Genomic DNA, 15761 nt, shown 5'->3' on the forward strand with positions numbered 1-15761 from the left:
GTTTAGAACTATGTTATTTCGCTTATTAGAATCTTTTTCTTTTGGCTATTAGATTAGATTTCTTTGGTTGTTTTTAGCTTTTCTTGGAAATAGTTTGTTTGGAGACCTTTATATCTTATTTGAGGTTATATTCAATTTCGTTATGGAAGATTTTATTTTGTATTGGAGACTATATTTTGGAGGTTTTATATAGCGTTTCGTTACGTTTTGAAGTAACCTCCCTTCCTTCGGAATGGGAGTGTTACAACCTATGACTTCTAAACTTCATTATTTGAACTCTCCATGTTCATGATTTTGAAGAAATAAGTAAGGTTACTAAAGGGATTTTGATCTAGCGATATTGTAGTTCTTAGCCTTTTAGGAAGTCCGAGGTTCAAACCTTACCAAAAGTAAGGAGGAAATGTGAGTTTATTTGTTACATTTACCATATACAAGTATTATGTACTTCAAAAAAAAAAAGGTCGCGTCTGAGGGTGTTCCAACTTGAGATATAAAATAGGAACATCAAAGTCTTTAAAATAGACAAAGCTGTAATCTACCATAATATTAATAAAAGAGTGAATTACGTTTTTCATCAATGTGGCTTGTTAAAAATTATAACTTCCGTCCCTATTGTTTAGAAATTATAGTTGTCGTCATTATTGTTTTCGTTTTTATGATTTACAATTTATTGTTGTTTTGGTCCTAGCAGTTTATAATTTTTTACTGTTTTGCTCCCTTGTAATTTACAGGAATGAAAATAACAATAAATTCTAAACCATAAAGATGTAAATTAAAATTTCAAAACCATAGAGACGAATATCAAAGTTATTAACAAATTACAGGGACCAAATTTGTAATTTACTCAAAATAAAGTAACAATTTGAATAATTAAACGAATTCTGCAAACCCGCCATATGTCCCCTCGTCCCTCCCAAAACACACATGCACACACTCATCGTCTTCTCTCAAGTCTCAACGATCCTCTCAATAATCACACTCGCACACACAATCGCCTTCTGCCATGGAAGAGGTCGATGAAACGGAAGCTGTTCCTCAGGTGCGTTCAACTTCACATATTCATCCTACTCTTAATCAGTACATTTTTCATCCGATCTGGTGATTATGTTACTTGAAAGCTAGTTTTTACACGTTCGTTTATCTTCTCATTGTTTCCTGATTTGTAGTTTCTTCTTATCGTTTAATTGATTGTTTGCGCCTCGTAATTTCAATTTAGGCATCATCTGTGATTGTGGTTTCTTAATTAAGCGACTGCGCATACTATATCATCTGTGATTGTGATTGTGGTATCTCGGATATTGCAACTTATTGTTGCAATTAATTATTTAGTAGAATAATCTGACGAATCCAGTGAAAGAAGAAGATGAGAGAAACAGAGGATTAATAGAGAGCGATAGGTATACTCCCTTAAACGGTATGTAATGCCTTCCCATGTGGATGATGCTACTCCACCTTTTTAACAAACTTTGGGGAAAAAGGAGAACATAAATTAGATACTTAGATAGTCAAGGACTGAAATGTTGTTGCTTAACCTTGGCCTTTCCCTCCAAAAACTAATTTAATTGCGGTTTCTTACTTTCCCATTGATGTTGATCAATGATTAAAACTGGGAAGGTGTGTGGGAGTTGATAGTCGACCAATTTTCCCATTGATGTCTGTTAGTCAACACATTTTTCTATACGTAAACTTGTTCTATAAACCATGAACATCAAAATAGGCTTTGGGCTTTATAACTAGCGGCTAAAAATTTCAGAAATCAATTTCGTTTGCCAAAAACTCAACAATTGCCAAGCGTCACTTTTTTGAAGGCTTACTCTTTTTAAAAAACGTAAACAAGATGCGGTAGCATTGTCAAACAATGCCCGAATTGTATATCACATAATGGAACTTATGGTAGTTGTTTAATCATGTCAATGTTAAAATCTGATCCAAAGAGTAAAGCAATGTTGGATTTCTATGGTACTAAGTGGGTCCATAAAAGTGATTTTTGCTTATCGTAGAATTTCATGATACAGTATGCGTGAATTTATTTGGTATTAATATGGCTTATTTATGCAGATATACATGGCATGCCTCATGCATGGTCATAGGTAAGCTTCTTATGAACAACCATTAGTAGTTGGTAATCCTATTGCAGTGGTATGCATGGTTAACTATGGTGATGTAAGACAAAGCAATCTAGGATAACTATTATTATATTGCATTTAGTTACCAGGAATAAGAATCAATTTATTATCATGCTTGAATTGCAGTGAACATAAGAATTTAAACTTATAATTATATTGTAGGCTGCAGCCAAACCTTCTTTTTAAATATTGTGTAGTAATGTCTAATCGAGCTAACTCATTATGAAAATTATGTTGTCCAGAGTTGGAATTTCTTATTATGATAGTCTTACATGTGAACTCCATGTCCTGGAACTTTGGGAAGACGGTACTGCGGAGTTTCCTCTAATTGATATGGGTAAAATATTATTTTACTTTTCCTCTTACTTACATTATTTAATCCAAGTTGTAGCCAATTTCATTAACTCATCAACAAAATTTGGAGAAACTAAATTTTCGAGTTTGGAGAGGGTGTGACCGCCTTTCTGCTTCTCAAAGTTTTGCCTCCTTTTCATATCTTGTGTCAGCTTCTAAGCATAGTTACTAGGCGGCTAATGCAGTAAAAATAATTCTACCCTTTTTCTTAATTTATCATGTCTCAGTCAAGTTTCAGGTTAAACCCTTGATCATATACACAAGTACAAAGAGTGAAGAATCTCTCTTAGCTGCTTTACAACCAAACGGTAATCTATTAATACCCTTGTATTCTTATGCCCCCTGAGCTTGTGGTTTCTATATTTACTTTTGATAGTGATACAGATGGTGCAAATGGGATGCCTACTGTGAAGCTTATGAAGAGTTCTATATTTAGCTATGAACAAGCATGGCACAGGTGTAGTATACATTAAAAGTGTCTTCAGCTCGCAATTTCACCTAATTTTTGCTTGTAACTGAAAAGCTAAGTTTATGATGACTGCTTTTGGGGGTCTGTGGATGTATATGCAAGGGACAAGTAAATGACCACTAGTTATATCTACAGATTAGCAAATTTGAATATATGAGTTTATTCACAATGATTCACAGGTATTAGTAACTATTTCTTTAGTCATATTCTTCATATAGCCAAAACTTTGTTTCCATCATTGTTCAATTGAAATTAATTACTTATAAACATCACTTATTGTTTATGTGGAAACGATGAATTTGTAGTAAGCTATAGTTCTGCCAATTAAGAATAATAGAGCGTTCCAAGACCATAGAGGCAAAATATTAGCATCTACGCATTGAAACATAGCTATTTTTTGGGCCGATGGTACCAGCAGAAGTTTAAAAATTAAAAGACGAATTATTATGATCACTTTTCTTTTAGTTGTATCCTTTCATTTAGCATATGCTTTTGTAGATATGTTGTCTTTTGGCCTCTAACTTATCTCTTCGTAATAGTATCTTTATTGTTTTCTCTCATATTTTCATTACACAGATTAGTATATCTCCGGGTATCAGGAATGGATGATGGGTTAAACATCAAAGAAAGAATCTGCTTTGTAAGTTATCACATGATTTTGCCAAGATATCACCCCCTCATAGTTCCATTGTTGGTTTAATGAATATTAGCATGTATTATGCCTTCTTGTACGAGACATCTCTGATAAGCTGATGAGATCGTATGATTGTACTTTTTTCCATTATTCAGGTGGTTTCTGCTCAATTTAGCATTTGAAAAGATTTGTATTTGATTTTATGAACAAGGAATCAAGTATATGTTTCTTCTTTGATGGAAATGGTAGTTTTTGGATCCGTGAATCTTTTTGGTAGCTGACTGAAATTTAGTGTTTAGTGACCACTTGTTTCAGATACTTGGTTTTACAGAGTTTTTAATGGTTCCATCCATATATAATTGTACTGTGACCTGAATCATAATTCTACTTTTTATTTACCTGTAGCTAAGTTCTATGATGGATATTGAGAGTGAAGTTCAAGTTCGTGCCAGTGGAGGGCTTCTTGCCATACTCGAGAACGAAAGAGTGGTGGATACCATTGAACAAAATGAGTGCGGGAGTGTATCAATCACAATCGATTCTGTCATGCAAATCTCATTGTATCTAATCATAATTTTTTCCTCTTTTCATACTAGAATTTGCTGGTTTTGGTTACAATTTTCCCATTTTTCCACAGAAACAACTTCCTTATAGTTGACTCAGCAGCTCACGAGGCATTGCAGATATTCCAAACAGACAAACATCCAAGCCATATGGGTATTGGAAGAGCAAAGGAAGGGTAATCTTCTTCCATTTTCTGATTATCTATCTACCAAACATAAATATTAATATAGGTTCATTTGCAGGTTCTCTGTCTTTGGCATGATGAACAAGGTATGAAGATTGCATTTGCTACTAAGTCTGCCTTATCTTTGAATTCTATCTAATCGTTCTCTATTTTAGTGTGTGACGCCTATGGGTAAACGTCTTCTGAGGTAAGCACATATTTGCAACTTTAAGTTCAGTGATTATAACTTTACGTACAGGTTCATACCGAGGGCATTGGATGAATTGTTTTCTCTGTAATAGGACATGGTTTCTCAGGCCCATACTTGACCTCGACAACTTGAATGGTCGTCTTAATGTTGTATCCTATCTAATTACAATGACTTCATATTTTTACAATATTGCTTGTTTTCTTTAATAGATTCAGATATCATTCTTTGTTTCATCTGATGAATTGTTGACCTCTTTACGTGATACACTGAAATTTGTTAAGGATGTGCCCCACATACTGAAGGTGCAACACTATCTTTTTTTTTCTTTGATCACATTTTCATTGTTTTTATGAATATTTGCATTTTGTTATAATCTGCTCGTACCTGTGAAAACCAAAATAATGTGCAATGATTCAAGAGTTCTGGTTTTGTTTTGCAGTTATTTTGCTGTTGTAGTCCACTATAGCTAGTGTCTTCTGGTCTCTAGACTCTACTTTTACTTATAGCTGTTATTTTGGTATTTTATCTCTGCACGGTAATCATTTTTCTATATCTTGATCATATAATCTTTTTGTTTATCCTTTTCATGGAAGAAATTCAACTCCCCGAGCTCAGTATGTACCTGTGGTGATTGGACTGCTTTTTTGAAGGTAGTGTTTGCTCTCCCATTTCATCCTTCTTGTAAAGTTCCACTCTAATCATTAGCATGATCTATAGTGCTCAAATGTATCCTTTGTTGGCGTCTTATCCTGATGTTTTGGGGGTTTAACAAATGCTTATGTCTTGGTGAAGCATAATATGTCGTTATTTTGTTAAAGTCTGCATCTTTAGTCATAAATTTCAGGTTAACTATGTAATGAACTAATTGACATTTATGTATCTATTTTTAATTTGTTGATTATTTGACATGCATGTTAAATATTTGTTGATTATTTGACATGCATGTTAAATGATAATGATTGTTGCTTATACATATTACTACCTTATCTTGTAGAGCCTTTCTGCACTCCTGCATATCAACAAGATATTTGAACTAGGAATTTCTGAAAATCTTCAGGAGCATGTTAACAATTTAAGTATACATATTGTTGAGAAGGTATTAAATTATTTTTCCCGTTGTGGTAAGATTGGAGTTTCTTGTAATTTGTTTTCATGCCGTCAAGGTTTTAAAAGGTGGAACCGGGCCTCGAGGCGGTCCGAAGCGTAAGCCCCGAGGTGGAAATATATGTACACCAAAATATGTATATATACTACAGAAATATATACATTTATGTACAACATATATAATACTAAATACTAAGAGCACTGGTTCAGTGGTTCTTGACCGAGTGAAGAGTGAAACTGTGAGATAGGTTGAGAGGTAGGCTGAGAGGGTGTGGAAAAATTGGTTGCTTGGAGGAAGAGGAAGGGTCAATCCACACTTTTTGATTGAGTGGAGAAAGTACTAGCTTTTTGGGTTTTAAAATATTAAAAGTACACAGTGAGGTCATTGATCTATGACTTTTAGCTTTTTAAAATAAAAAAGGACACATATACTATAAAGAGGAGTACTATTACTGTCATAAAACTTGTAAAAAAGCCAAAAACCCATTATCAAAGCAGATCTGAGGTGTCCGCCTCGACACCGCCTCACGCCTCACTGAACCAGGCATAAGCCTCGTCCAGGGTCCAAGAGGCGCCGCCTCAGGTGCGGTTTTGGGCTGCCTCACATGCTTTTTAGAACTATGCATGCCGGTGCTTTAGTTGCCAGGCTATTAATTCCCTTTTGAGTTCTGACAGGCTGCTTCATGCATCTCAATGGATTTGGCTTATGTATATGAACTGGTTAGTTACCTTCTTTCTTTTGGCTGTGTTCATTCTTTTCATTCTGAAATCTCATAGCTAAGGTGTTCCATAGATTTCTTTTTCTAATTCTTGCTCTCCACGACGTACTCTCTCCCCTATTCTTTTCTCTATGCTGATTTATTGTTATATCTGTAGGTAATCGGTGTTATTGATGTAAATAGAAGTAAAGACAAAGGTTATGAGACAACGGTGAAAGATGGCTTCTGTGATGAGGTTAAGGACATGATAAGTGGATTTTATTAAGCTCACATCATATGCTCTTCCTTTCTGTCGTTTCACTTCTTTATGCATATGTTCCATTCTCTCGAGTCTTGACAATTTTGTTTATAACCAAATGTAGTTGGATGAGCTGAGGCAAATATATGAAGAATTGCCAGAATTTTTAGAGGAGGTGCTATTAGTTCCCATTATGAACGGTGTCTCTTACGTGTTTTTTGAGTATCCAACATGCTTATCTGATTATACAACTGCTTTAACAGAATCATCATTGGAACTTGAAAGAAAAATATCAATAGAGGAAGCTTAGTGTATCTATTGTGCTAATCTGTTTATATCACTGCTTTAACAGGTATCAGCATTGGAACTTGCACGTCTTCCTTACATGTCTAGAAACAAATTGCTTCCACAAATTGTTTATATAAGTCAAATAGGTCCGTTTAACTTCTTTACCATGTTTCGTATTCCTTAGGTTCATTTGGGATAAGTTGCTCACTTTAGCAATACTATTAATATCATACATATTCGACATCTTGGTTATGAGTTTTGAAATTGAGAACGTTCTCTGCATGTGCTTACGATCTATATTACTGTTTCCAAAAAGGATACTTGATGTGCTTTTTTGAAGAAAAGCCTGATGAGTTTATTTTAGAGAAACTTGAAGACTATGAATTTGCTGTAAGTTGGTTGCTTATTATTCAAGCATATCCTGTATATGAATGTGTTTTTTGACCTACATTAGAAAACTGTGTTCTATTTAATAGTTCTCTGAAGAAGATGGCGATGTTAGAAAGTTTTACTACCGCAATGCTAAGACACGAGAATTAGACAGCCTTTTAGGAGACATATATCATAAAATCTTGGGTATGTGATCTTAAAAGTAAACCAATTCTTTAATGTGTTTTTGATGAAATTGTTATTCGCTAATACATTCTGGGAACCATCCAGTTGCATTAGTGTACAGAGCCATTGGTGCTGTTCATTTTCTATATCTGTATTCTGAGTTAAGGAATATGCAACTTTTGGAATTAAGTTGATTTATCTTAATATGATCCTCATAAACAAGTTTTTGTTTCTTTTTTGTATTGACTTTTAACTTTTCTAAGATATGGAGAGAGCTATCACAAGGGACTTAGTGTCACATATTCTTGAGTTCTCGATGCATCTACTCAAGGGAATCAATTTTGCAGCAGAACTTGACTGGTCAGATATGTTCTTAATTGGTTGTTCCTTTTGTTTTCATTTTTCCAGAAGTTTCTTTAACATGGTTTTTATTGTATTTACTCATGGCTACGTAGCTTTTTGTCATTGGCATTGGTTGCTCGTCAGAACAATTATGTAAGGCCCACACTAACTGCTGAAACTGTGCTTGATATTCGGAACGGGAGGTCAGAATTTTATTTTATACTCGGAATGTATCTCATTTCCTTCTGCTGTTTCGGAAAAAAATATTACTCTCCATGCTGCATTCATATGCATTTATGTAGGCAGTAACAAGTACTTCTCTGTGATCAGACATGTTTTGCAGGAAATGACAGTTGACACATTTATCCCTAATGATACAAAGATCATCGATTATGGTATATTACTGTTACCTTTATTTATTGGTTCTTGGTTAAGTTGGCTTTTGACACTGCTAAGAACATCATCGTGCTCATTCTTTTACTAGTTCTTTAAACTACGTTTTCAGGGAATATTCACATCATTACTGGACCTAATTATTCAGGCAAAAGCATATATATAAAGCAGGTTGTTCCTAATTACTTTGCTTCTATCTGAATCTTTTTCATCATAAACTTGCCACATGGAGTCCAATAAAATCCTGCTGGAACATCCTCTGTCACAAAAATCAAAATTTATTGAAATTTATCCAAAGGTCATAATTCCTACAGCCATAACCACTCGCTACGTTGTCAAAGAAAACCATCCACAATGGTAAGCTAAACACCCCCTAAAGAAACCATCCCGCTGCTAATTTTTTCTGCTCATTTGGGTTTGTGTTGTCCTTTGGGTGGGTCATGGAGTCTTTGAAGGGCTTCTATGAATGGTTTGGTATGTGCATCTAATCTGCTGCTTGTTATTTAGTTTCAGGTCACACCAATCATCATTACTGTTAGAAGCTACGGATGAAGAAAAATGGAGAATGTCATATCCATCAACCTTGAATAAAATCTAAAGATAGTCCACATGGGAGAGGACCAAACTTAAGTACAATAACTCATAACTGCTATCTTGAGAAGAAAACAACTAGAGTATTTAAACTACTAAGAACTAAGGGGCTGTTTGGTTGTTTTTCATCAAGTCTTGTATGGATAAAGCTATCTGTGTGGATTAATCTGTCTATGTAGATTGGAAAGGGTTTTTTTTTTTTTGGGAGAGGCTTTTCATAGATGGAATGAGCATGTTTTTAATTTGGAATGGCAGGTTTGGAAAAAACTTGGCTTTTGGCACAAAGCTCCCCCCTAGAAGCTTATTGAATTAGCCACTTTTTATATCATTAAGCCACTACCAAAAAGTCATGTATAGCTGACAGAATAAGCTGCGAGTCCCATTAAGTTCATTATGCTGCTAACAAACAGGCCCTAAAAGTTTTCTAGGATTAACAAAATAAAATGGAAGTTGGAGTAAGGTAGCTGCAGATATTCCTGGATTTATGGAAGACCAAGAACTCTTATTGACCACTTCATTGCTGCGTTTTTCCATGTTCATTTGATGCCTTATTTTTCTTTTTAGAATAAATCTTTTAGGGGGGATGTTGTATCAATCACATATCACATGACCAATTACTTTGTTGATTTTTTAATATACCAATGGCATTGTCATTTTGATTGTAGGTAGCACTGATAGTTTTTCTTGCTCACGTTGGAAGTTTTGTACCAGCAGATACCGCCAAAGTGGGTTTAACTGATAGGTTGGATGCCTTTTACCCTTTTACCTTTATTTTCAATCTTGAAATGCATTTACTGATGTACGGTTGCCACCATAAATGACAAATCATAGAATTTTCTGTGCCATGGGAAGCAAGGTTATGACTGCTGAACAATCCACATTTATGATTGATCTACACCAAGTCGGAATGATGCTAAGGTATCTTTTATGTAGTTCACGGAGGTCTCAGAAGTTAGCAAATAGTGAAGAGATCATACATAAGAATTTGATCATTTTATGCTAGAAACTGTAACCAATCATGGCTAATTTGTTGAAGTTCATATTGATGTAAAAACTTTCAAGGCATGCTACTTCTCGATCATTATGTTTACTAGACGAATTTGGCAAGGGAACTCTAACTGAAGGTTAGCTGTTGAGGAATAGTGTGTCTAATGCTCTTTCTTTAGATGATTTTATATTGTATGCTAACAATGCCACTATTTCCTTTTTAGATGGTATTGGGCTCCTCGGTGGAACTATTGATTACTTTACCTCAATGCATGCCCCTCCAAAGGTTTGCTACTCTTCCCTGGTTGACAATCATTGTGATGATATAAACTTACTTAAAATGGTAACAGAGGCCACCTTTATTCGGCAACAATTGTGCTTCACTGGCTTTCTTGATTATGCAAAGGTGTTGATCGAGCCTTACTTAATCCACACCCTTGTCCATCAACTGCCTCTTCATCCTTGTAGATTTTCTGCTTATATTTATCACTATACCTGAGGATATGATCTTAAGTTCTCTTCTCCATAGTAGTTCCCGTCTATTTAGGGTACATGTAAGCTTTTCATGCTCTTGACACTCTTGCATTAATCTTCGATCACAACAATTGCTTGCTATTGTTAATAACTGTGAGAATATGTGGAAGCCCCATGTCACTCTCCAAAGAGCCCCTGAGGAGAAAGGGGAGGTTCCAACACACACACACATATAAGAGAATTGTCCAAGTCTACCCGATATGGGACTCCAACAGAGGCTAGATGGAAACAAATTGTCCCAGGGTGTTGAGTCGGGGTTAGCCAGAGTGGCAAACCTTTTGACTCTGATACCATGTGAAAATATGTGGAAGTCCCAAATCACTCTCCAAAAGAGCCCTTGAGGAGAAAGGGGATGTTCCAACACACACACACACATATATAGGAAGGATCAAACAAGAACGGTACCTATTTAAAAGAACACGAAAATGGGCGAATCACATGTGATTTTACACTAACATCACATACAGAATCACATGTGATTTAGGCGACCTTGCCCAGCAACCTGAAGACGCAGCCACAAGTCATCCGGATATTTTTTTTTGACCATCAATGTAAAATCACATGTTGTTTTGCACGTGATTTTCACGTTTTCAATTTTTTAAATATGTACCGTTCTTGTTTGATCCTGCCTCTATATATATATATATAGGAAAATTGGTCCCAATCTAGCCAATGTGGGACTCCAACAATAACCATTTTATGTAAGAAGGAATCGACCTCTAAGCACTCATCCTTTGCTAATTCCCTGTTGGTTGTTAAAGGTCATGGTTCAGTTATTGCAGTGATGAAAATCCTTTTCTTTTTAATCCTGAAGTTGAAAAGAATTTAGATAGATATTTCAGCATTTCATGAACCATCTACCATTTTCTTGATGTACCTTGTGTGAGATTTTTCACGCTCATAAACTTACTGTGCAGGTTCTAATTTGCACTCACTTGACCCAAATATTTGCTGATAGTCATTTATCTGAGGTATGCAATAAAATAACTTGAAAGCGTTAAAGATTCTTGTCATATTCATGTCTGATGAGTTATTATGTCTTAATCATTGATAAACGTCAGTCGAACAAAGTCAAATACTACACCATGAGCGTGCTAAGACCCGACAACAATAGTGAGGACATTGAGGAAATTGTATTTCTATATAGGTAAATAAACGATACCTTAAACCCATGTTATTATTATGTGTTCATATTCTAGTATGACAATAACCATCTTTTGAAAGGAAAAATCGCTCTAGATGTTTGGGCCTTTCATTTATGACCTCATGCAAGACCGGAAGCATTTGTGTTTAAATTCACGGGTGTTCAAAATGCCACACAAACATAATCCGCCCTCACTACACAAACCATGTGGTTTAGAACTTCCGGGTACATTTTGCGGTTTGTATCTTTTATGCCGTACTATGCGGTTTGGTTAGCAGTTTTGAACTACACAAACCATGATTCAAATCCACCGCACCGCATATTAACATTCAAATTTATATATGTAGTTGTTATAATATAATATCTTTTTATTAATTAAAAAAATATTTATATGACCAAATAAATTACTAATGTTTCAGACTTTTCAGTAAAGTGGCTGAGATTTACTGTTCCAAAATACATACAGGAGAAATTAGGAAACATTATATACTTGGCTTTCTGCATTAAGCTCCCCCTAGAAGCTTACTGAATATGTAACTTTCTATATCATTAAGCCACTACCAAACAATCATATATAGTTGACCAAATAAGCTGTGAGTTTCATTAAGCTCATTAAGCTGCTAACAATTAAACAAGCCCTACACAAACTAACGTGGAATGTGTTTCTTAGTTATAATAAACAATTAGTTTAAGATCTAATAATATGGTTACCTCCAATTTCAGCCTGGAATTTTAATCAACTTCCTAACTGTGTATGCATTGTGTTCGGCTACTCCTCTTTTGATTTCTACCAATTTTTGTAGGGTTTTTGTTCTCAATGGTATACAAACCGAACGTATCGACATACCTAATTACCGTAGGAGTATAGTTGAAAATTTTGGCCCTAAAATTACTTATATTGTTTCCAAAAAAGAGTTATTACAGTTCTCTTGCACTACAACTAAATTTTCTTTTCTTATATGTGTTAGGCTGGTTCCCGGACATGCACTTCTTAGCTATGGTCAGTTAGTATTGGCTATTCACCTTCTGTAAACAAATTTGTGTTAATGTCGCTCACGCCAATTCTCTTTTGCAGGACTACACTGCGCCCTACTTGCCGGTATGTTTCAAATATATCACCTCAAAATAAGAAATCTGCTGAAGTTAATCCAAAGATCAAATATTGTCCAATATCACTTCATTAATTACCAAGGGGCTGTTTACCAAACACTTATCCGATAAGCGCTTACTGGTAACATTTAACACTATCACTTACTTACCGGGTAAGATTTTAGTCCCTCGTATGCAATAATTTACCCGGTAAGTGCTAACCATGGTAAGAGTCGTCCCCTTCACTTACCGGGTAAGACTCTTGGTTCTTGCCTCTCTCTTACTGGGTAAGATTATTGGTCCTTGCCGTACTCACCCGGTAAGGTAATGTGACTTACCAAAGGGCCTTTGGCCTAGCGGTATCGTAGCCCTTGGCTTTCTAGGAGGTCAGGGGTTCAAACCTCACCATAGGTGAGAAGGGTGTGTGAGTTTATTTGTTGTATTTGCCGTATATAAATATTATATACTTCAAAAAAAAAGATAATGTGACTTGGTAAGCGCTTACCCAGGTAAGCGTTTGGTAACAGCCCCTAAGATACTTTTCCGAGATTTGAAGACAGTAAACAAATTTTTTCTGATAGAAAACTGAAACTAACAACTATACCCAGACTTCATCTTGGGAAAGTGCATGAATTCAAGCCAGTAGATAATGGAAAGTAATGCGTTTCTTTCTGATCACATTAGCTTTGCAATCAGTGACGTTCCAATCTTTTTGGAAGTTCTGTTACACCTAAAACTTTTGATTACACTGCAAAATGAGATTATAAAGACACATATTTACAAATTATAGAGGTGATGATAAAGCATATTACTTTTGTTTTCTGATAGAAATTAGAGTGGCACTAAGGGTGCACTATAGTTTTTACATTCGTTGATGAAAGACCCTAAATAATGTAAAATTAGGCCACAAATTTTTTGTGGCGCTGTCCAAAATAACAGAATCAACATGCTAAAAAACGGGATTGCTTGCAATATTATATAATCTTGTAGGTGTTCCTCAAGAAGTGATAAGGAGAGCAACATTTGTCTTGGATGCTACCACCAAAGGCGTTCATATGGACCGAGATTGTAACGAAAAGATATCAGCTCAAGATGAGCAATATAAGGTGTTATATTCATTTAGTAAGATTATTATATATATATATATATATATATATATATATATATATATATATGGAAAATCAAATACAAACTTGCAAATGTTGCACAACTTACAGACCAATCTTGACCCTTGATTTTGTGTATTTTGAAAATTATAGGCGGTTATCAAATGAGTTAGAGATAAGGTTGAGAGAATTTTTTTTGGAACCGATTTATCCACATCGTTGACATTGATTTGATAATCTGCACGGACGGTTAAGATTGGTTTGTAAGGTGTGCAACATTTACTTAGTTTGTATTTGAAGTGACCTATATATAGGATATGATCAGGTTCAGGGGAAAACCAAGAAGAAATGGAAAACCGAAGAACATCCTGGTAATTATTCATATAGATAGTATGCACATGTGCATACAAGTAATTTGTAAGCAATTTGTCTGATATACATATGAGCATAACATTCACAGATGCATAGAAATCAAGAAACAACTTCAATTACTCATGCACATGCACATATCATACAACTGAATGGTTACCAGAATGTTACCTCATCTTTTTTGAGTTTTCCACCTAACCTCCCTCTCCCTATATACATAATACACACAAACATACATTGGGTTTATCTGTTTTGTTCATATAAAACTATAACCATCTGAACTAAATGGCAGGATGCCATGGAGAAAATGGTAGCTTTCGATGCTATTAATGGTGATCTGGCGCTGTTCTTTCAAGATATTTTTCCTGGTGAACCTTAAAACCTACTTCTCTATAAGTGAAAAACACACATCAAAACAGAAGCAGTCGATAACCTAATGAATTGAACTCCAGGCTGAAAAACATTAATGATTACACTATATTGTCTCACTCATCAAACCAGAAATGCGTACTTTTTGGTCCACGACAATAGGTGGAGCAGATAGACCAGAACGGTGAAATACTAAATTAATAATATCAAATTTAAACCCCAACACCTTTGGGCTGAAAGGGTAATTGGGTCAACATCAAAAACCGAAAGGTTAAACAACCATTCTGGTAGAATTGGGTCAACATAAAAAACATTACAAATGATATATATATCACCAATTCTCTTAGCCGCCATCCATTTGGGTTGAAAGGACTTGAAAACTTTAAAGAGAAAATGGACTACAAAGTGATTTATCGTTGCTTTTGTTTAATTTTTGGAATTCAACTTTAATTTACTTGGATTATTTTTTCTTTATATAAATGATAATCTTCGTTTTTTTTAAGGGTAGATCAATGGAGTTCACATATTTTCACACAAATATCATCAAATTCATCTGCATCAGTCACTGATTTGGTTAAAAAGAAGATGATGACAGGGAATGAACCAAGAGAATGGGTGTTTACAATTCCAAACTTAAACACGACAGTTACTTGCGATTTGGTTCACCGTTATCTAAATTTATAAACAATATCATTTATAATATAAAAATAATACTAAAATAGAACATTCAAACAATTTACACAACGACTAAAGAGAAATAATTCAAGCGATCATAAAGATTATAACCGTAACAAATTGAATATCAAACTGGACAAAATCTATTATAAACTAGTATGGGAACCGCGCGTTGCGCGGTAGTATGAGTACTTTGATTAATGATATGATGATTGTCTATATAAATATATATTAATTGTTAATAGAATCATCAACAAATCATATTCAAATAATTCGAAAAAGTTAAATAAAATATAGTTAGTGAAATTTTAATATACACACACATATATATATTGAGAGAGAGATTTGTTTAGTAATAAAATTGTAAAACTAAATAAAATGAGTAATAATAACGACGGAAATATTAAGGAATTTGACACAAATTTAAGAATATAAAATACTCCACATAAAGATATGTCTCCTTCAAAGGATGATGTATATGTACTATTTTTCATCTTCAACACGTACCTTGACTTTAAAAACACAATAATGAATGGACCGGACCAACCATACGATATGTAAAGAATCACATACCAAACTTAAAGACTTCAAATCTTTATAACCCAATAGATAAAATTATAATGCAATCAAAATCATAACATGAACATACATAAAATTATAATACAACTAAACTTACGATAAGAACATACTTAAAAATATAATCCAATCAAAATCATGATACAAACATACATAACATT

The 15761-nt window shown here is 34.5% G+C and overlaps 1 protein-coding gene across 1 annotated transcript; it reads left to right on the forward strand.

The window, feature by feature from the left end:
- The first annotated feature begins 1003 nt into the window (after positions 1-1003).
- Positions 1004-14392, forward strand: LOC112500916 (DNA mismatch repair protein MSH5). Its single transcript, XM_025104533.1, has 34 exons — positions 1004-1039; positions 2059-2090; positions 2369-2463; positions 2708-2788; positions 2865-2937; positions 3526-3589; positions 3989-4143; positions 4221-4322; positions 4390-4417; positions 4487-4518; positions 4613-4670; positions 4737-4823; positions 5115-5171; positions 5516-5617; positions 6301-6345; positions 6502-6579; positions 6707-6757; positions 6935-7016; positions 7187-7260; positions 7347-7446; positions 7689-7785; positions 7881-7970; positions 8098-8162; positions 8273-8331; positions 9417-9493; positions 9583-9669; positions 9814-9875; positions 9963-10024; positions 11190-11243; positions 11334-11419; positions 12385-12416; positions 12492-12515; positions 13496-13611; positions 14273-14392. The coding sequence occupies exons 1-34, from the start codon at positions 1004-1006 to the stop codon at positions 14357-14359; spliced, it is 2430 nt and encodes an 809-aa protein (XP_024960301.1). The 3' UTR covers positions 14360-14392.
- The last annotated feature ends 1369 nt before the right edge of the window (positions 14393-15761 follow it).

Source organism: Cynara cardunculus (genome assembly GCF_001531365.2).
Source record: "Cynara cardunculus var. scolymus isolate 2C chromosome LG 17, CcrdV1, whole genome shotgun sequence".
Lineage (NCBI taxonomy): Eukaryota > Viridiplantae > Streptophyta > Magnoliopsida > Asterales > Asteraceae > Cynara > Cynara cardunculus.

Excerpts from the sequence above, each read along its gene's own strand:
- LOC112500916 (XM_025104533.1), top strand. The coding sequence starts at position 1,004 with ATGGAAGAGGTCGATGAAACGGAAGCTGTTCCTCAG. Across the intron at positions 8,332-9,416 it reads AAAGCATATATATAAAGCAG|GTAGCACTGATAGTTTTTCT; the intron begins GTTGTTCCTAAT and ends TTTTGATTGTAG. Across the intron at positions 11,244-11,333 it reads CTGATAGTCATTTATCTGAG|TCGAACAAAGTCAAATACTA; the intron begins GTATGCAATAAA and ends GATAAACGTCAG.